At 37.3% G+C, this 23,400-nt stretch overlaps 1 protein-coding gene across 1 annotated transcript in view; it reads right to left on the minus strand.

Moving 5' to 3' along the window:
• The window catches only part of RYR2 (ryanodine receptor 2), an 813,831-nt gene that overhangs the window by 520,332 nt on the left and 270,099 nt on the right, over positions 1-23,400 (minus strand). Inside the window, exon 3 of the mRNA XM_065922240.1 lies at positions 12,958-13,062. Coding sequence (XP_065778312.1) covers positions 12,958-13,062 — 105 coding nt within the window. The remainder of the gene's footprint in view (positions 1-12,957; positions 13,063-23,400) is intronic.

The following is a 23,400-nucleotide window of genomic DNA, read 5'->3' on the forward strand; positions in this document are numbered from 1 at the left end:
CATATATATGTGTTAGTATGCTGTAATGTTCTTTATCTTTCTGGCTTACTTCACTCTGTATAATGGGCTCCAGTTTCATCCACCTCATTAGAACTGATTCAAATGAATTCTTTTTAATGGCTGAGTAATATTCCACGGTGTATATGTACCACAGCTTCCTTATCCATTCTTCTGCTGATGGGCATCTAGGTTGCGTCCATGTCCTGGCTATTATAAACAGTCAAAGCTGATCTCTTTTCCTGAGTTTCTTTTTGTTGTTACTGTTTCAGATTCCACAAATACATGAGATCACACAGTATCTGTCTTTCGCTGTTGAACTTAGCTAACACCCTGAAGGTCCATCCATGTTGTCCCAAATGGCAGAATCTCCCCATTTTTATAGCTGAACATTATTCCACTGTACATAGGTAACACGATTTATTTATCCATTCATCCATCAATGATTGTTTCCACTGTCGTGGTTATCATAATGCTGCTCTGAAAATGGGGGTGCAGATATCTTTTCTCATTAATGTTTTCATTTCCTTTGGATATATTCCCCAAATTGGGGGATCTTATGGTAGTTTTGGATCAGATCCAGCAATCATATAGGATTGCTGGATCATATGGTAGTTCTGGATCACATTCAGCAATCATATAGGACTGCTGGATCATACAGTAGTTCTGGATCACATCCAGCAATCATATAGGACTGCTGGATCATATGGTAGTTCTGGATCACATCCAGCAATCATATAGGACTGCTGGATCATATGGTAGTTCTGGATCACATCCAGGAATCATATAGGACTGCTGGATCATATGCTAGTTCTGGATCACATCCAGGAATCATATAGGACTGCTGGATCATATGCTAGTTCTGGATCACATCCAGCAATCATATAGGACTGCTGGATCATATGGTAGTTCTATTTTTCGTTTTTGAGGATCCTGTACACCGTTTCCCACAGTGGCTCTACTAGTTTACAATCTCACCAAGAGGAGAGGATTCCCTTTGTTCTGCAACCTCATCAGCATTTGTTACCTTTTGTCTTTTTGATGATGACCATTTTAAAAGGTATGAGATGGTATCTCACTGTGGGTTTGACTTGCATTTCACTAAAGACTAGTGGTGATGCGCATCTTTTCATGTACCTGTTTGCCCGTCACACCATCTTTGGGAAAATGTCTATTCAGTTCTTTTGTCTATTTTTGATTGGATTATTTGGGGTTTTGCTATTGCTATTTGTTATTTTGGAATTGCATGAGCAATTCCAATTATATATTTTGGGCATTAATGCCTTATCACATACTATGGTTTGCATAATATGATTTTCCATCCCATAGGCTGCCTTTTCCTTTTGTTAATTGTTTCTTTTGAAGTGCAGAAGCTTTTTAGTTTGTTGGAGTCCCACTTGCTTATTTTTCAGTTTGCTGCTTGTGCTTTACATGTCACTAATGACTTTCCACAATACCAATATATAAAATTTATTGATTCCTTACCACAGTTCAGATGGCATCGTCCTGACACAAAAATAAAAATTCTGAGTGTGGTATTATTTTTCTTTATCAAAAAGGAGCACTGTTCAGTCTTTTGTCTCTTCAGAGGCAGATTTCTACTGCCCTGAGAGTATTTAAAAGTATATCACAGTTTCATATCCTCATTGTTTGATTCTGTGTTTTAAGGACACTTAGAATATGCAGAAAGTGAAAGTGAAGTCGCTCAGTCGTGTCCAACTCTTCAGGACCCCATGGACTAATGTAGCCTACCAGGATCCTCAGTCCGTGGGATTTACCAGGCAGGAATACTGGAGTGGGTTGCCATTTCCTTCTCCAAGGAATCTTCCCAACCCAGGGATCGAACCTGGGTCTCCAGCATTGCAGGCAGATGGCTTTACCGTCTGAGCTACCAGGGAAGCCCCACAGAAAATGCAGAGAAGTAACATATTTGAAATGATGAACAATGTCAAGTGTTTAAGAAAACTTCATTTTTCTTCCCAGTGAATCATTAGCTCATTCATCTGAGTAACTTATTTTTAATAATGTGCAGAACATAATCTATCTTATATGAACCATGAGCAAGATGTGCCAACCCTTACTTTTTCCTTCACACTACTCCAATTCACTTTAATAAAGAGAAAGCAAATTGAAAAATAATCAATATGAAAACAAAACTCAACCAGGGAAGATACAACATTAATTATTAATTTTTGATGCTTATCCTACTGGCCCAAGAGCATGAACAAATAAGTCTTTTAGATATAGTGAACATGTACCATAAATACAAGAGAAATATTGAGCACCACTTTTGGAATGAAAACTCTTTAGAAAATAAAGTTTTCTTAATTTAAAATGTGTGTGAACCTATTAATTCATATGGATGTGTGTGTGTATGTGTGCATGTATATATACACACACATAGGATCAGTTCAGTTCAGTTCAGTTGCTCAGTCGTGTCTGACTTTTTGTGACCCCATGAATCTCAGCACGCCAGGGCTCCCTGTCTGTCACCAACTCCCAGAGTTTACTCAAACTCATGTCCATTGAGTCAGTGATGCCATCCAGCCATCTCATCCTCTGTCATCCCCTTCTCCTCCTGCACCCAATCCCTCCCAGTATCAAGGTCTTTTCCAATGAGTCAACTCTTCGCATGAGGTGGCCAAAGTATTGGAGTTTCAGCTTCAGCATCAGTCCTTCCAATGAACAACCATGACTGACCTCCTTTAGGATGAACTGGTTGGATCTCCTTGCAGTCCAAGGGACTCTCAAGAATCTTCTCCAACACCACAGTTCAAAAGCAACAATTTTTCGGTGCTCAGCTTTCTTTACAGTCCAACTCTCACATCCATACATGACTACTGGAAAAACCATAGCCTCGACTAGATGGACCTTTGTTGGCAAAGTAATGTCTCTGCTTTTAATATGCTATCTAGGTTGGTCATAACTTTCTTTTCAAGGAGTAAGCGTCTTTTAATTTCATGGTTACAATCACATTCTGCAGTGATTTTGGAGCCCAAAAAAATAAAGTCTGACACTGTTTCCAATGTTTCCCCATCTATTTCCCATAAAGTGATGGGACCAGATGCCATGATCTTAGTTTTCTTAATGTCGAGCTTTAAGCCAACTTTTTCACTCTCTTTCACGTTAATCAAGAGGCTTTTTAGTTCCTCTTCACTTTCTGCCAGAAGGGTGGTGTCATCTGCATATCTGAGGTTATTGATATTTCTCCTGGCAAGCTTCATTCCAGCTTGTGCTTCTTCCAGCCCAGCATTTCTCACGATGTACTCTGCAAATAAGTTAAATAAGTAGGGTGACAATATACAACCTTGACGTACTCCTTTTCCTATTTGGAACCAATCTGTTGTTCCATGTCCAGTTCTAACTGTTGCTTCCTGACCTGCATATAGGTTTCTCAAGAGGCAGGTCAGGTGGTCTGGTATTCCTACCTCTTTCAGAATTTTCCACCATTTATTGTGATTCACACAGTCAAGGGCTTTGGCATAGTCAATAAAGCAGAAATAGATGTTTTTCTGGAACTCTCTTGCTTTATCGATGATCCAGTAGATGTTGGCAATTTGATCTCTGGGTTCCCCTGCCTTTTCTAAAACCAGCTTAACATCTGGAAGTTCACGGTTCACATATTGCCAAAGCCTGGCTTGGAGAATTTTGACGATTACTTTACTAGTGTGTGAGATGAGTACAATTGTGCGGTAGTTTGAGCATTCTTTGGCATTGCCTTTCTTTGGGATTGGAATGAGAACTGACCTTTTCCAGTCCTGTGGCCACTGCTGGGTTTTCCAAATTTGCTGGCATATTGAGTACAGCACTTTGGTAACAGCATCATCCTTCAGGATTTGAAATAGCTCAACTGGAATTCCATCACCTCCACTAGCTTTGTTCGTAGTGATGCTTTCTAAGGCCCACTTGACTTCACATTCCAGGATGTCTGACTCTAGGTGAGTGATCACACCATCATGATTATCTGGGTCATGAAGAGCTTTTTTGTACAGTTCTTCTGTGTATTCTTGCCACCTCTCCTTAATATCTTCTGCTTCTGTTAGGCCCATACCATTTCTGTCCTTTATCAAACCCATCTTTGCATGAAATGTTCCCTTGGTATCTCTAATTTTCTTGAAGACATCTCTAGTCTTTCCCATTCTGTTGTTTTCCTCTATTTCTTGCATTGATCACGGAGGAAAGCTTTCTTATCTCTCCTTGCTATTCTTTGGAACTCTGCATTCCAATGGGAATATCTTTCCTTTTCTCCTGTGCTTTTCGCTTTTCTTCTTTTCACAGCTATTTGTAAGGCCTCCTCAGACAGACATTTTGCTTTTTTGCATTTCTTTTCCATGGGGTCTTGATCCCTGTCTCCTGTACAATGTCACGAACCTCCATCCATATTTCATCAGGCATTCTATCAGATCTAGTCCCTTAAATCTGTTTCTCACTTCCACTATATAGTCATAAGAGATTTGATTTGGGTCATACCTGAATGGTCTAGTGGTTTTCCCTACTTTCTTCAATTTAAGTCTGAATTTTCCAATAAGGAGTTCATGATCTGAGTCACAGTCAGCTCCCAGTCTTATTTTTGCCAACTGTATAGAAATTTTCCATCTTTGGCTGCAAAGAATATAATTAATCTGATTTCGGTGTTGATCACCTGGTGATGTCCATGTGTAGAGTCTTCTCTTGTGTTGTTGGAAGAGGGTGTTTGCTATGACCAGTGCGTTCTCTTGGCAGAACTCTATTAGCATTTGCCCTGCTTCATTCCATACTCCAAGGCCAAATTTGCCTGTTCTTCCAGGTGTTTCTTGACTTCCTACTTTTGCATTCCAGTCCCCTATAATGAAAAGGACATCTTTTTTGGGCGTTAGTGCTAAAAGGTCTTTTAGGTCTTCATAGAACTGTTCAACTTCAGCTTCTTCAGTGTTACTGGTTGGGGCATAGGTTTGGATTGCCATAATATTGAATGGTTTGTCTTAGAAATGAACAGAGATCATTCTGTCATTGTTCAGATTGCATCCAAGTACTGCATTTTGGACTCTTTTTTGTTGACCATGATGGCTACTCCATTTCTTCTAAGGGATTCTTGCCCACAGTAGTAGATATAATGGTCATTTGAATTAAATTCACCCATTCCAGTCCATTTTAGTTCGCTGATTCCTAAAATGTCGACATTCACTCTTGCCATCTCCTATTTGACCACTTCCAATTTGCCTTGATTCATGGACCTAACATTCCAGGTTCCTATGCAATACTGCTCTTTACAGCATCAGACCTTGCTTCTATCACCAGTCACATCCACAACTGGGTATTGTTTTTGCTTTGGCTCCATCCCTTCTTTCTTTCTGGAGTTATTTCTTCACTGCAGTAGGTGTCAAATATTGGGCACCTACTGACCTGGCGAGTTCCTCTTTCAGTATCCTATCATTTTGCCTTTTCATACTGTTCATGGGGTTCTCAAAGGCAAGAATACTGAAGTGGTTTGCCATTCCCTTCTCCAGTGGACCACATTCTGTCAGACCTCTCCACCATGTCCTGTCCGTCTTGGGTGGCCCCACACGGCATGGCTTAGTTTCATTGAGTTAGACAAGGCTATGGTCCTGTGACCAGATTGGCTAGTTTTCTGTGATTATGGTTTTAGTGTGTCTGTTCTCTGATGCCCTCTCGCAACACCTACCATCTTACTTAGGTTTCTCTTACCTTGGACGTGGGATCTCTCTTCACGGCTGCTCCAGCAAAGCGCAGCCGCTGCTCTTTACCTTGGACGAGGGGTGTCTCCTCACAGTTGCCCCTCCTGACCTTGATCGTGGAGTAGCTCCTCTCGCCTCTCCTGACATTAATATTGATTGGTTTGCAGGAAAGCCAGGCTATGAAACCAAATCATACTTTTAAGTCCTTATCAACTAGATATCTCTGATTCTCATCTCATCTTGTCAACATCTTACTTAAACTGTATTTCCATGATGTAGAAGGGCAAAGAATGGCACCTCAAGGCCATCTGCATCCTAAACACAGATACTATGAATATGTAACGTTACTGGCTTTGAAGATGAAAGAGGGACCACCACCCAAGAATAGAAGCTAGAAAAGGCAATGAAGTATAATAGATTCCTCCTTAGAGCTATCATAATTAATGTAGTCCTGCTGACACCTTGATTTTAGCCCACTGAGACTAATTTTCAGAATTCTTATCTGAAGAACCTGAAGATAATTAGTTCATGGTGTTTTAATCCATCGGGCTTGGAACATAATTTGTTAACAACAACCAGAGAAATTAATATATATATGGCTTCTGTAGCTATTTCCTCTTGGTTTTCCCCCTATCTTCCTAGCTGTTTCTTGCCAGAGCCTTTCATGGGGTGCTCCTCCTCTTGTTCCCATTGGTTTAGTATTGATATCCTCTTAGGCTCTCCCGCTGCTCTCCTCATTACATGAATACTGCATAGTAAAGAGCTAAAAAGCATAGACTTCAGACTCCAATTGACATTAATTTGTATCCTAGTTCACTTACTAAATACATAAACTTTTCAGATAATGCAGTTTTCTATTTTATAGAAATTCCATTTTGTCACTTGAATCATTTTTATACGTTGATTTTTTAATTCTTTTGTTGACAGTAAACGTGTTTTCCTTGATTTCACTGAATATAGCCATAATAGCTGCTTTAAATCTTCATCTGCTAAGACTGTCTCTCTGTTGTTCTTGGTAGTCATTTATCCTGAGACTGGGTCATATATGATTATTTCCTAAGCAACTGTGAACTGTGTCCTGTCCTTTTATATTGTTGAGGTTCAAATATATCCTGCTGAAGAACACTGATATATTTGTTTTAACAGGCAATCCACTTGGTAGGACTCAAAACGCAAACTGCAAAATGCTTGGTGGCAGTGCAGATCTCAGTGCAGTAATAATGTTAGCAGTGGTAACTGAATTGACGTCTGTCCCCCATACAGATGGTTAAGCATCAGCCAGAGACCTGGACAGAGTTTATGCGCAAAATTTGGGTCTCCCTCTCTCTGGATATCTCTTCTCTATAACTACTCCTTGACTTCCGAAAGGCCCTAAATATTGTCTTCGGAGAGACCGTGCTTGTTCTTTTGAAGTTTTAGCAACCACAATCCTCAGGCTAAAAACCTTAAAAATGTAAAACAAATCTGCCCCAATTCCATTTTCCAAGTCTGACTCCTCTCCAGAATCTTCCTGCTTTTGTTCAACTCTCTGGAACCCTCAGGTAATTGCTGTTGGCTTTGCTTTTATTATTTGGACCAAATATTTGGTCTGGAGAAGACATTTGCATTCCCAAAGCAAACACAGTAACAATAAGATATGGGTTTCCCAGGTGGTGCTACTGGTAAAGAACTCGCCTCCCCATGCAGGAGACATAAGAGAGGCGGGTTCAATACCTGGGTCTTGAAGATCCCCTGGAGGAGGGCATGGCAACCCACTTCAGTGTTCTTGCCTGGAGAGTCCCATGGATAGAGGAGCCTGGAGGGCTACAGTCCATATGCTCACAGAGAGTCGGACACGACTGAAGTGACCTAGCATGCATTCCACAGACTATAGTGTGCTTCCTATGTGCTATGAATGTTCTACACACTTCTTATTGACTTATGAGATTCTCACAATACAATGGGAGGACGTTATTATTTGCCCCCACTTTACAGACGAGAAAATGGAGGTACAGAAAGTTTAAGCAGTTTTCTGAAGATTACCAGAAATTTAACTCATGAAGTTTCTTTATCATCTATATGCCAATCACTATGGAACAAGGCACACAGCTTGAACTTCAACTTCTGCTCTTGCATTTATATAAAATGATCCTAAATACAATCACTTGCCTGAAATTAGTACTTCATTGTTTGATAAATGTATTTTTTAAAAACTGATCTATGGTGCTTTAGTGTTTCTAAAATGCATTTAAAAAAAAAACACCTCATTTACCAGTTAATTTAAATGGCTACTTCATGATGCATTTAGAATACTTTCAGAATCAGTTCAGTTCAGTCACTCAGTCGTGTCCAACTCTTTGTGACCCCATGAACCGCAGCACGCCAGGCCTCCCTGTCCATCACCAACTCCCGGAGTTTACCCAAAACTGATGTCCATTGAGTTGTGATGCCATCCAACCATCTCATCGTCTGTCGTCCCCCTCTCCTCCTGCACTCAATCTTTCCCAGCATCAAGGTCTTTTGAAATGAAAAGACCCTGAACTTTCAGAATATATGCTTCTAAAAAAGCAGAGGTTTTATTAAAAGAGTGTCACAATTGTATTAATAATCCTCCCTATTCTATAACTTCATTTTTCATAAAAACTGAAAGTGTTGGAGTCTGATATATCTCTCTATTGGTAACTAAGTCTATTGATACTGTGGCATTTTGTAACTTTAATTACAAGACTATATAATTTAGAAATACGAAACACTCTTAGGACTTCATATAAAATAATAAACCATTTCAGCAAATTGAAACATAAAAATCATAGTAAGACTTATCCCTAAACATGTTACATATTGTCCTCTTGGCAAGTACGTTTCTAATAGAATTCTAAAGATCAGCATAATGAGATCAAATTGTTTCCTGGAGAAAATATTTAAGTGACTTTTATATTAATAGCTTTAATATTATTTCCATTTATCTTAGAAATTATGTTTAATAGAAAGTCTAAAGAAAATTCAAAATAATGCCAAGTTCCATAAACTCAATCCCTTCCTTCTGCTAATACTACAATTATATCTACTATTTAATGATAACACACATCATATGGCACTATAATTATCCTTCTATTCTTGCATTAGACTGTGAATCCATTAATGGTGAAACTCACTTATTATTCACCTTTCTATCCACAGAGGTTTATAAAGCATATCTTCTAAATATTCAAAGTTTGCATTAAATATATGAATGATTAGGACTTATTCATACTAAGCAATATTTATAATTACATTGCAACTTTATAGATATTTAAAGCACTATTTGTAATTTAAATAATAGGAAGCTACCAAAAAAACTCGACCAATTACCTATAGTAATGAGGAAAATATGACATGAATGAATGATACTAATAAGAACCATTGAAATTAAAATTTTTAATCTCTTTCCCCACCAAAAAGTAGGATATAAGGGACAAATACTGTTTTTAGTTTTTGTTTCTTGGTTCAAGCTACTAATAATCTAACAGTAAGGTACCAATATCAAGAGGCTACAAGCAAAAGTTAAAAGGGACAGGACCCTACAATTCTCCTGCTGCTGCCGCTTCAGTCGTCTCCGACTCTGGGCAATCCCATAGACTGCAGCCCACCAGGCTCCCCCCTCCCTGGGATTCTCCAGGCAAGAGTACTGGAGTGGGTTGCCACTGCCTTCTCCTACAATTCTCCTAGAAACAGCTAAAGCAAAAGACAGAAAGGACAGTCAATGTTATTTTTGTATATACCCTTCTAAACAGTAATACAAGTAAGTCACTTAATATATTCATGGTGTTAAAACAAAAGCAATGCATTGTCAACAAGTGATAACTATTAAAAACAGTATTTGAAAAAAAATTATCAATAAATTTCACAGATTGCAAAACAAAAGCCCTTTCCACTATACTGTCTCACTTCTCAATTCATATCTGTGTTTCTATGAAATGGAATCCTAAGTTAAACTAGATATTACAAAAATAAACTTGAATGGAGAAAGAGTTCATTGAAAATGCTTCTGAATTAAGGTATAATGAAACAAATGGCCAAAAGCATAGGATCATCTAAATTATTAAACTTTATTAACCAGAACACACACACAAACAAGCAAATACTATCACTGACTTATACATTATAATTTAAAAATCATAAAAAATCATCAGATTTAGTGATTATTAAATGATATCATATATTGAGCATCCATATAACAGTGGCTGTTTTTATTGTTTTACTTATTCCTTTTTTCATACCTATATACGCCTTTGACTGAACTGCTACTAATCCCTGAGTGCCTTTTCCCTGGCCTTGGCAGTTTGCTTCTCTGCAACTGCTAGTTCAGGAACCCCTCCCCGCTCCCTCCAATATCCCAGTCAGCCAGTTCTCGCATGTGATCCCGCCAGTTTGATGATGGCAGAGTAAGGTTAAAATATAGTCAGTGATATTGTTTGCTTATTTGTGTGTGTGATCTAGTTAATAAGATTTAATAATTTAGATGGCCCTATGCTTTTGGTCATTTGTTTCATTATACCTGAATTAATTCAGAAGCATTTTCAATGAACATTTTCTCCATTCAGTTTTACTTTGTAATGTCTAATTTAATTTAGGACTCCATTTCACAGAAGCACAGATATAAAGTGAGAAATGACACGGTATAGTAGAAGGGCTTTGGTTTTGCAATCTGTGAAATTTATTGATAATTCTTTTTTTCAAATACTGTTTTTCACTAAACTTGATGACCCAGGTAGCACCAGTGGTAAAGAACCCGCCTGCCAATGCAGGAGATGTAAGAGATGCAGGTTCCATCCCTGGGTGGGGAGGATCCCCTGGAGGAGGGCATGGCAACCCACTCCAGTATTCTTGCCTGGAGAATCTCATGGACAGAGGAGCGTGGCAGGCTACAGTCCATGGGTTCACACAGAGTTGGACACAACTGAAGCGACTCAGCACACACAAACCTGATGATAAAGACTGACCTTCCTTAAGGCCACAGAGTAAATATGTGGCACAACTGGTATTCTTAACCAGTTCTCAAATTCTAGAAAACCTAGCTTTTAGCCCTATGCTATATCAACAATATGCAAAATAAATCTGAAGAATGAGAGGAGATAGACAGAAGTGGATACAGAAGTAGACTAGTGATCCAGAGCCACCTAAAAGCTGGGGGGCAGGGAACAAAAAATAACAGAAGCAAGGAATTGATGCCTGTGCCAAACTAGTTATGCAATATTTTGAATATCACTCTTAAACATCTCCTGCATTGGCAGGCAGGTTCTTTACCACTAGCGCCATCTGGGTAGTCCAAACATCACTCCCAGGTACAATCAAAACTCTCCTGTAGTCTAAGAGAGCATTTTCTTTCCCCCAAATATAATATCCTCTGAGTCACTGGACAGTGGTTCTTCCTAGTCTAAAAGTGAGATTTGGCTCAATGAAATATTTTCCTTTTCTGAAGCTGTTTTTTCTCTATTTTTCATTTAAGAATTAATGTCTAATGGTAGCTACACTGGGCTTTATAAATGATGTTCCACGTATCACATAAATTATCGCTTTATCTCTGACAGAAGCTTTCTAGATGGAGCACAACTGAAAATTAAGCTAAATAAATGTATTTGGGAGGGGGCAGAAATTCTAACTAATAAGTATCTTCAATAAGTCCAAAAATGGTATTTTCAACACTTTCTATATACACAGATAATTTGAGAGCTTGCCTAATCCATTGCCCAAATTCCGGGGAGATAAAACCTCTTATCAAGCGTTTAAATTTAGAAAAAGCAGCTTAGCAATATGAAAAATTTATGGTGATTTCATCATAAGTTGGTATCTACAAAGATAAGTGAAATGACAATACACACTTTTCTAGACGGTCATGCAAAAGAAAAAGAATTTTCCTTCATAAAGACAGATTGGAATTTCAAAGCAGATATGCCTCAGTGATGTTTTAAATTCAAGAGGGGTTGGTTATTCCAGGTAGAAAGGAAACTAGTTGAATTGAGAAAGGCTTTATTCCTCTTTAATTCAATCCTACTCCAAAAGCACTGCATTAATTTACAGAAAAACAATTTTTTAAACTTCATGTAGTTTAATACTATAATTTCAAACTGTTGTAACCAAAAGTGTACTTGAAAAATTAAAATATGCATGACATAGTTGGATCTTTTAAAAAATAAATCTAATAAATTTATTAGATTAATTTAGATTAATAAATCTAAAAATAAATCTAATAAAAAATATCAAAAATAATTTGATATTATTCTAATATCAAATAAAAATCACTAAAGTATCTCTTCCATATATACATATATGTGATATAGTACTACAATTTTAAATTAATTTAAAATTAATGCACAAAGCAATTAAAGTCCTAACCTCTGTGACACTAAAATTTAAAAAACTACAAGGCTAACGAAAATACATTACATTAGAATTGATCATTCATTTTCTATTAAATGGTATATTATCATTTTTTAATCTCATTACTTATCCAAACCACAGCAATGATTAACAACAAAAAGAGCAACACATGGACCAATAATGGCAAATAAAAATGTTCAGTTTCATTCCTGGAAATAGTATAGTTTATTAAAATATATACCACAGTAATTATAGCAACAAGCAAATGAATAAACAAGAAACAAAAATTTGACCAATCACTCTCCTGCTTAACTCTAAAATTTAATGAATCAGCTAAGAATGGGTAGTAGCCCAGAAATCACTCAACATAAAATGGAATATAATTTAAATTACCAAATAAGCTTTCAAAGAAAAGTGTCTGCATTTGGCGACAGAATAAAAATCTCAATTTTCAGAAGAAAATGATTAGCTATTTGCACAATTACAACTGATTAAAGCTGTAACACCATAATTTCGTTACTTCAAATATATGAGTGCCATGAAATTTTACTTGCCATAAGGAAGCTTAGAACAGAGTCACATGGTTAGAGGCATTTGAAAATGAAATAAAGATTAATGACAGCCATGCATAAAGCAATTAATTGAAAGAGTCAAAGTAACAGCTCTGAAAATGTAAGAAAGCACAGAAATGCTCAAAGAAAGAGATTCTGCTTTAACTACTGAAATAAGCATGAGGTTCAAGGACACAGATGGATTTTTTTTTAAAGTTATTTAAGACATCAACAGATCTCCTGGATAAAGCAGAAAGGCAAACTTAAGAAAATCACAACTAAATGGCATTGACTTATTTCAGTCAAAAGAACATCTCCAAAACCTGTGAAGAAATAATTTATATAATAGCTGAGTTCTTTAACATACTGCCAGCCTACATAAATTAAGTACTTGCCCCTTCAGACTTTTCCACAGTGTTAGCCAGCATCTCCTGCAAGGCCCGGACAGACAGGGACTGCTCCAGCACGAAGGTGCAGATGGAGAGGTCTGGAGGGACATTCTGTGCGGAAAGAGGGAAAGCCACCATCACCATCACCATCATCATCACCTTCACCATCACCATCACCATCACCGTCACCATCATCACCACCTTCACCTTCAATCATCCAGACCCAGACTTACCTTATGATGCTTCAGCTTCATTCACAGAAAGAAAGAATACTTGTCAGTTCTCTGACATGAGCTCCCAAATCATCCAAATATACTCTCTATACCACCCACACTTAAACCGTGTTTTAACTAGTGGATAACTATAGCTCCCATTTACTGAGTGCCTACTCTGATTAGGCACTGCACTCGAAGCTTTATCAGTAACACTCGTTGTCATCTACGATAATGTGACTGTGTGGATAAGAAACTAGAGAAGTTATGTTACTTTTCCAAGTCACAATTACTAGATTTTTCAAGCTGGGACCAAAAAGCCAGACTTCTCTGAAGCTCAAGCATTCATTTCTAATTTGCCAAGCAGTTCGCTGATAAAAACTAAAAGGACAGAAAAACACTTCACTCAGTAGTGAAGTTAAGCAAATATAAAATTGAATTGGTATAAAATATTCATTTACATAGACTTGTTCTTATTCACAAAGATAACAATTACCCTGTCTTACTGAAGTTGGATATCATATCTAGCTTCTAACTTTGTATGCAACAGTTTGACTTTTATTTGGTGTGTATGTATTGCTTTATTTGGTCAATCATCCTTTTTTTCTATTTCCTTCCATAAACTTCCACTTCAATCAAGTAATAACCCCATAAATTCTGAAAAGCAGACAAACAACACAGGGTGGGAAGTGACTGCCAAGTTAGACAGTACTATCCCAATCAGGAATAAATATGTTATCATCCATGCATGCTTCTGTTTTAGATAAGCAGGATCCAGTAGGCAATGCAGCTGTTCAATTCAGATGTTCAACCTAGCATTTTCTTAACAGAAGAACATTATAAATACATTAAACACAAAACAAAAGCAAGAATATATCTTCCTAAAAAGAATATTATGAGGATAAATTGATAACCTAATTCACTGCCTCAAAATTACAATTTACAGTGTTGAAGCATTTATTAAATTTAACCACTACCAATAAAAATATCCTTATCAGCAAAGAATGATGTTTTAAGGTTTCAAGGAAAGATTAAGTACTAGGGTTCTAGGAGTTTAAATTATTTTATGGAAAAAAGAAGCATAATTACTAGGTTTACTCATACCCCACAAGCCTTGTTGGCATCCATGTTTTGCTTTTGAATGAACTTTTCTGAATTCCTCTATCCCTTTATCGCATGTTTCTGTGTACCTCCCTTCCAGCCCAACTTCCTTTCATTTCTCCTCAGACTGTCTCGGCTGGTAGTCAAAAGAATCTCTCAAATCTGGGTGCAGCCACTGCTTTTATACTCCGCAGTAATTGAAAGAAGTTTTCCTCACTGAGGTATGGGGAAGTCATTCTGGTTTATACAACACTTGGCTTGAACTTTATTTTAACCAGAACAGTTTGTCTTCTGATCTATCAAACAGGCATTGTACATCTGCTTTAACCATTTTTAAAAATTGCATTTACCAGACTGCTTAGATGAGGATAAACGTCCATTTTGAAGACAGAGATAAATGTCCCCACTTGTACATTCCTAACGCTAGTACTCCTTCAGTGACGAGCTTTGTGGCCCAAACACCAAGGTTCATGCTGACTTGCTGTGTTTGCGCTAATCATTCTCTTAAGAAACCTAGAAGGGTTGTATCCCCTGTCATATTTGGTGTTTGTCTTTTGTTCTGACAAGACATAAAACTGTGGTTCAGGCATTCAAAATGGGGCTAGTTGGCCACTGTGGATGTGATTTTAGACACATTCCTGCATTACTGAGAACCTGAATTTTCTGAACTGTATCAGATTCAGAATGCCACCAGTCATGGTCAAAACAAGATCTATTGGTAGCTGCCAGCCGCACCTTTACGGGTTCATGGTCTCCTCTTGTAACTATTCAACCATTCCAGACCTTAACCAATCCTGGTTTAACATGCATCCTTACTTTTTGCCAGTCCAATTATAACTGACAAACAACTTATGTAATTTTGCAGGTTTTGCCTATATAAGCCTCCCCTACTTTGTAGTCTAGCAGAAGACAGTTCAGATGCTTTTTGAATCTATGGCTTCCAAGCTATAGTCCTCAGTGTGACTCAATTAAAACTCTTATCTACCTCTGTCATGGACTGTTTGCTGATTATTTCCATTGACAGCAGTCAGCTAGACAAGGGTTTTCTTTCCAAAAATCCTCAGATGAAAGACTGGAAGCTAGGAAACAGACTCCTTTCCATCCTGAAATTCAGGATAAGGTCTTTTAAATTTAATATTCTCAGTTCTAACTATATTAATAACAATTTATCACACTGAAACAAATGTTACTGGAAAAAACTGATTATTTATTCCATTCATATCCACTTAAACTGAGAGTTTGGAAGCTACACTTTGACAAATAGCACTGATAGAGAACTATGTTAAGAAATGGTGTGCTGATGAACTAATGTCTCAAAAAAAAAAAAAAAGGTCTAGATTTGCCCATTTCTGTGGTGTAAATACTCCAATGATGGCTGATTTCAAAGTATCGAAGTTTACTAATCAGCTCACAAACTTGCTAAATATGTAATAATCAGCTCTCAGAAATCTGCAAAAGCCACTGCCAACATACCACTGAACTGATTTCAGACACATATTTATGAATTGCTTTAGAATCAGTATATTATAAAAAAAAAAAAAAAAGAATCGGTATATTATAATACTCAAAAGACTGGATGCTATAAACAGACAACCAAAGCTAAAATCTAGGCCTTACTACTTAGGAGCTCTTAACTTTTATAATCTTTAATTTTCTTCCCTGAGAAATTGGACAGTAATTATATCATCCTCATAGGGATGCTGTGAAAAAATAAATGAGATAATCTAAGTAAAAAGCTTACCGTAGAGTCAACACCATAACAAGAACACAAGAAAAGTGAGCTACTGCCATTAGCTTTGCATATCGTCATCTCTCCCCATTTATGAAGCACCACTCATTTCTTAAAATCGGTTCTTAAGTGAATTCTACTTTAGAGAAATAGTGTTTGAAAACACAAAGTATTAACTATGCACCTGTTCATAACACCTAAAGTGTTCTGGTACTTTCAAGAAAAGGCACTTTCTGGTCATATTGAAAAGTTTACTTCTTGGGTATACTTAAATTGTTTCCTGTTTCACTTTAATCAAAATGTTAAAGTATGAATCACTGAAACACCTTAAATTTATTTTAAAGATACTTGAAAATCACATGAATTTGAAATGAAATAATCCTGCCAACCAAATTCATATTTTTAGACTGGCATGCTCATAACAGATAGCGAGAGTTAACAGGAATAAATGAACAGACAATCAGCAAAGGAAGTTCTTTCTCACAAACTCTAGCCTTTTCTTGCTTTGGAGCCGTCTATCTCTCTCTCTTTCTCTCTCTCTCTCTTTCTCTCTCTGTCTCCCCCCACAACTCCCCATCAAAACACACAACTGGAACAGAACGGCTGAGCAGTATAGAAACAAAAAATGTTTACCCCTTACAGGAAAATTTTGAACAACACAAATCAGAGCTTTGCACTGTTGTCTGTTTCTTTTGCTCTGAAGAAAAATGGTCTGGTTGCTTTAGGCAAAGGAATCATTACCAAAACTTGTATACTTTTTAAAGTAAACTACTAAAAATATTCCTTCATTTAGATGCATATTTCTTCAAATAACCCTGAAGTTTTTAAATCATACTATATCATTTATATTAAGACCTTTTCCCACTTCCCCAAAATGAAGTTGTCAGAGGAAAATAAACGGTCTCACCCATGAATTAAAGACCAACTATATGACCCCAAATCAAAATGACTCCTAACATCAAGCACAAGAGATAAAGTATAACAGTCAATGTATCTGTACTGGAAATGTCAATGCACAAGCATTTGCAAGTCACCATCTTTTCCTTAGTCTTTTTTTTTTTAACTCACGTCTAATTACTGAGAAATTAATTTTTAGAACTTCAATTTTAAAGAACTTTACTTACCCTTTCAATGAGTATGCTCCCAAATCATAAAAGAAATCCTTATGCAACATATGCTTTACCTTCTAGGTACTTCAAAACAGACCACATGGGAACATGAAAAGGAAATACCACTCCATCTGTACACCTACCTGCCTCTTAAGCATTACATTTACTTGTCATACAAAATTAAACCAGAGAAACTTCAGTCTGTCTTAATGTCTATCTAGGCTGCCCAGAACCCAAAGTAGGCAGACATATTTTTGCTTTTTATCTAGAGACAAGATCAATTTAATCAGGATAGGTGTTCTTTGCCAAAAGTAACAAACCTAAACCAAGCAGCATGGCTGTATAACTTTTATTCTTTTTAAAACACAAACTGGTCCCCATTCTCCTCCGCCTGACAAATTATTACCTGATCTTTGGGGAGAGAAACAATTTCCAAGAATAACCACAACAGAGCATCTGGCTTTGCTGGCACTGGAGAGTGAATGTAAAATCAATTAGGTTTTCAACTGAGGTACCCATCAAACCATTTGGCAGCCACGGATGTATCTGCCTAACTCACTTACAAGCCTACTGAAACATGTTGCTGCCGTGACTTAACTGTAACCAATAATTTGGGACTAAATAAGCCACTGTAGGGGGCTTCCCAGGTAGCTCAGCAGGTAAAGAATCTGCCTGCAATGCAGCAGACACAGGAAACACAGGTTCCATCCCTGGGTCAGGGAGATCTCCTGGAGAAGAGAATGGCAACCCACTCCAGTATTCTTGCCTGGAGAACGCCATGGTCAAAGGAGCCTAGTGGGCTGCAGTTCATCGAGTCTCAGAGAGTCGGACACAACCAAAGCAACTGAGTGCTGGCCACTATAGACCTCTTTTGTTATCACCACGTACAACCTGCATACTAACAAACCACTCCATTTGAAGACCTTGATTCCCTTGCTTATATTTTCTTCCTTAGTGTGAAATATCCAACTCCAGGTCTCCATCAGTGGAAAACAATAAAATCAAATATAAAAGCATTTTTGGTGAAAATTCAAATACTGATTTTTTTTAAAAAATTCTCTATTTCCAAACTTAATTGTTCATAAACTCCCTCCTACATAGGAATTGGGCGGGCCTTTGGATGTTTATCTTTCCAAGCCTTTTTCTAACATTTGCATACAACTGTATGTTCACACAGAAGTATACAGACTGGGGACTTTCTCAGTGCCCGGTTGTTGAGAATCTGCCTTGCAGTACAGGAGGTGCGGGTTCGATTCCTGGTTGGGGAACGAAGATCCCACATGTTGTGGAGCAACCGAGCCAACACCACAGCTACTGAGAGCACATGCCACAATTAGACAGCCCATGGACCATAACTAGAGTTCCTGCACCATGACGAAAGATCCCTCACAATGCAGCAAAGACCCCTGTGGTGGAACTAAGAAACTAACACCTGATGCAGCCAAATAAGCAATGTTTTTTTTTTTTTTAAATAAAATTCTTAACAAGATGGGAATACCAGACCACCTTCGAGCCTCTTGTGAAACCTGTATGCAGGTCAAGAAGCAACAGTTAGAACCAAACATGGAACAATGGACTGGTTCCAAGTTGGGAAAAGAGTACATCAAGGCTGTATATTGTCACCCTGCTGATTTAACTCATATGCAGAGGACATCATGTGAAATGCCAAGCTGGATGAAGCACAGCTGGAATCAAGATTGCGGGGAGAAATATCAATAACTTTAGACAGGCAGATGACACCACCCTTATGGCAGAAAGCAAAGAGGAATTAAAGGGTCTCATGAAAAAGATGAAAGAGGAGATTGAAAAAGATGGCTTAAAATTCAGCATTCAAAAAATGAAGATCATGGCATTCGGTCCCATCACTTCATGACAAATGGATGGGGAAACAATGGAAACAGTGACAGACTTTATTTTATTGGGCTCCAAAATCAATGTGGATGGTAACTGCAGCCATGAAACTAAAAGATGCTTGCTCCTTTTAAGAAAAGGAATGACAAATCTAGAGAGCAAATTTAAAAGTAGAGATATTACTTTGCCAACAGAGGTCTGTCTAGTCAAAGCTATGGTTTTTCCAGTAGTCATGTATGGATGTAAGAGTTGGGCCATAAGGAAGGCTGAGTGCCAAAGCATTGATGCATTCCAACTGTGGTGCTATGTAAGACTCTTGAGAATTCTCCTGGACAGCAAGGAGATCAAACCAGTCGTTCCTAAAGGAAATCAACCCTGAATACTCACTGGAAGGACTGATGCGGAAGTTCCAATACTTGGGCTACCTGATGCGAAGAGTCGACTCACTAGAAAAGACCTTGATGATGGGAAAGACTGAAGGCAGGAGAAGGGCACGAGAAAGGATGAGATGGTTGGATGGCATCACTGACTCACTGGACATGAGTTTGTGCAAACTCCAGGAGATGGTGAAGGCCAGGGAAGCCTGGCGTGCTGCAGTCCACAGGGTTGCCAACAGTCAGACACGACTGAGCAACTGAACGACAAAGATTGGCTTTACCCATTAATGGGCTCATGCCAATTACATATTTTGACTTACTAATGTGTATTGAAGATCATTGTTAATAGATCTCTGTTTACTTCATTCTTCACAACCGCTAAAGAATCTAGATAAACCATATTCCTCCTGAAGACTGGTTCAAAGACTGGTTCAAGTTTAATACCATGAAACATTGTTATTCAACTTGGACCTTCACCCTCCCACCCTGCAACAACTTACAACAGAAAGTGTTCAATGTTAGATGAGTTGACCTCAAGCTACGGTTTTACCTCTTTCTAGAAAATTAAGCAAATGTGTAGACAGGGACACAGTAGTTACAACCCTAATGGCAGATCTCCACTTTGGGTTTTTTCCCATAATCTTATGATTCTAACATGAAGACAAGCAAATTTACCTTTCTGTGTCACACAGTTAACCAAAGTCATGCACCAAACAACCTTCAGAGTAATGCAGAGATATATCAAAATGTATTTTGAAAATAATCAGGTATTGAATTTTGATAGTTTAAGAGCATAAGAAAATAGGCAGGGCACCATACCAAAGGACATGGGATTTTGACTCAACGCATAGGCTGGCAAGGGATTCTAGGTAAATCAGCCTGAGTTTCCCCATCCCTAAGTGGCAATACACTCAACTATGCTTCAAAGAACAGTTCTGAAACAAATAAGAAAATCAATGCGCTGCAAACAGAAAATGTCAATAAAATTTTATTTTCTCAGTGTAATTAAAAATGTATCTCACAATGAAAACTCAGAAACACAGAGATATAAATTAAGACAAAAGTTGATCTTCTACCAAGAAATGTGAAGATGGTATTCTCTGGAGTGGAACAGATGGTCTGAAGTAGACTCAGGTTTGTTTTTTCTCAGTCACCCATCTGCTGAGTGGCCTTTGGCAAGACACAATAACCACTGAGGGTCAACTTGTTCACAAACTATGGAGATATCAAATTTCTCTAAAAAATAAAGTTGTCATTGCTGTTGCTTAAGTTGCTAACTGAAGACAAGAACGAAGCAAAATTACATCTACCATATGGGGCAAAATATCTTCTAAAATGTTTATATATCCTACAATTCCAATATAATTGTGGTCTGTATTCCCTGACTTATTAATATGTGGAATACTGTAGAAAAGAAATATCAAATTGGATATAAGAAAAATCTTAGTTCACATTTTCCTCTTTATGTTTTCAAAATTCTAATCACAATATTTCCCCAGGCTAGGAAAGTGAATATTGCTAGACTTTCACACATTTAATGGGAGTCCATAGTTCTGGGTAGTTTTCCTTGTCATATTCTTTTTCTCTTCATCATTTTGCACCAAACATTAACAGAAGATTCGATTAAAGAAGGAAATATGTACCCTGTCTCAATCACAGGATAAATTCTTTCAGAGATCAGCTATTTCAAAGACAAGGTTAAATGTGACCGTAAGAGATGAAACTAGTATGTCTGAGTTTCCACAGGTCTCAAGCCTTTGGATGCCTTCAGAAAAGCTCAAGTCATTCCAAGTGGCATTGTTAAGAACACAGGTCTAAGTGGGAAAGGCTCTGTTAGTAGGTAAAACAGGTTAACTAACAGTACATCACCATTATAAAGAGTCACAGCCTGCAAATTTACCAGTTAATTATGAAAATCCCTAGTGAACTGATAGGGGTTCATATGATTTGCTCAATGCTCATATTTTCTCCTTGGCATATATACATCTTTTGTAATATAATCTTACTAAACATAATATTAAGTAGATATGTCAGTCTATCTTATTGTTCTAATTATTTTAACATTCAGCTGACTCAAATGTGACAGCACAAATCTAGAGGCATACTAGTTTGACATTCCACACTGCACGACCTCTCTCCTTTTGTATTACATAACAGGAATGTTGTATTAGGTCAATCCTGTTCATATGTATCTTTTTATTTTTTAAATTCTGGAAGTATGATAATACATTTACAGGAGATTTGGAAAATACAGAACAAAGTTACATATAGTTTTACTATATATCACAATTATTTGTTAAATAGATAAAGATTTTCGGTTGGAGTTTCAATATTAAACTCTCAAAAATTAATAGAATGAATAGACAAAAAAGTAGAAGAATACAGTAGACCTGAAAAGCACTATGAAACTATTCAGCACAATTAAGATTTATACAATTTTCACACAACAGCAGGATATAAATTCCAAGTTCCCATAGACTATAAACCAGGAGACACTGGAACTATAACCAAGGATATAAAACAAGATGCAATAATTTCATGGTCTGAAGGTATTGAAATCATACAGAGTCTGTTCTCTTATCACTGCTGTTTACATGTATCTTAAGTGGAAGTCATTGTTGGTGAGAACACACATATAAGGCAATTTGAAAGCAAGACATTCAAAGAGAAACTGAGGAAAGACTTCTGCTATGACTTAAGCCTCAAAATGATCTGCAAAAATCTATTAAAATTCACATGTGCTACTAGTGATTCATTGGATACAGCCTCCTGCTTTAGAACACTGATAAGTCAAACCTGTATCTGTCACAAGCTCAATAAAAACTTAATAAACCAACTTTCCACACTCTAGATAATGGCCCACTTATCTAATTTGCATATAAAGCACACAACTTCCAGTCATATGTGTCAATGATGTTCCATGAAGTTGGGCTCAAATTTGAAAAATCTGATGTTAAAAATCAATGGAATTCACCATCAAATTCAGAGCTTAGAGCTGAGTAACCAGCTAAATAAATGGATGAAGAAAGAAACCACAAAAACAAATCAATCAGTGGAAGTACCCACAAATTACATGGGAGCAATGTTTCACTCTATTCAATAGTCTTTTTTTCAGAATTAGCAAGATACATACATGTCTATTACATATGTACACAGTAAATAATTGGCACAGTCATGATATCAAATATACAAAAATAATTATGGCAGAAATAACATATGTCCTACGTATTTATCAGTTAGCAGAGTCTGTGACATCTCAGCCTTGCTCCCTGCAAGGGCCCAGTGTGCCACAGACAATGAGCAAACTTGGCGGATTCAACCACTGAAAATTTCCAATGATCCATAGAGTTGTCTCTGCAGAAATTTGCAAAAAAAAAAAAAAAAAGAGAGAGAGAGAGATTTGGGTAGAACCTATTCATTAGCCCATTTCCTGAAATACTCGGGGAAAAAATAATTTTTACTGTAACCTGGCCAACCTAATCATCTGACATATGACCTCTGTCACAAAATCCATACCGCCTTACCTCACAGTCTGCTTAAAGAAAAGGGAACAACTCACACTAACTTATGGATAAGGGCAATCAACTGGTTCTAACTTAGCTAGAGCACTATGAAAAGCCAAAGGAGGGTGGGAAGTGAAAACAATAATTATGGCTTCTACATCAAGTTATGCAGGCGATGAGATGATGTCTTCAAATTTAATTAACAACGTAATACAGTGCAGATTTATTCAGGCATAACCATACAGCCATCTCACTCTTTGCAGGCATCTCATTCTGTGAAAGTGTGCTGGATAATTTCATCTAAATTAATTTAAAATGGCAAGGGCTAACTTAATTACTCAGTATCAGTCTGAACAAATTAAGCTGGAATCAAGTCAGTAGTATGACTCAAATCTCAAAACTGAAACTCCAAGCAGACTCAGATGGAGACAGTCAACACCTTGGAATTCCTACCAGGAATTCCGCTTGCATGGATTTTCTTTAAGAAAATGGCTTTAATAATGATTGGCCTCCAACTAATAAAATAATATTAAAAAAAAAAAAAAAAAAGAATGTAGGAAATAGCCA

Source organism: Muntiacus reevesi, chromosome 2 (genome assembly GCF_963930625.1).
Source record: "Muntiacus reevesi chromosome 2, mMunRee1.1, whole genome shotgun sequence".
Lineage (NCBI taxonomy): Eukaryota > Metazoa > Chordata > Mammalia > Artiodactyla > Cervidae > Muntiacus > Muntiacus reevesi.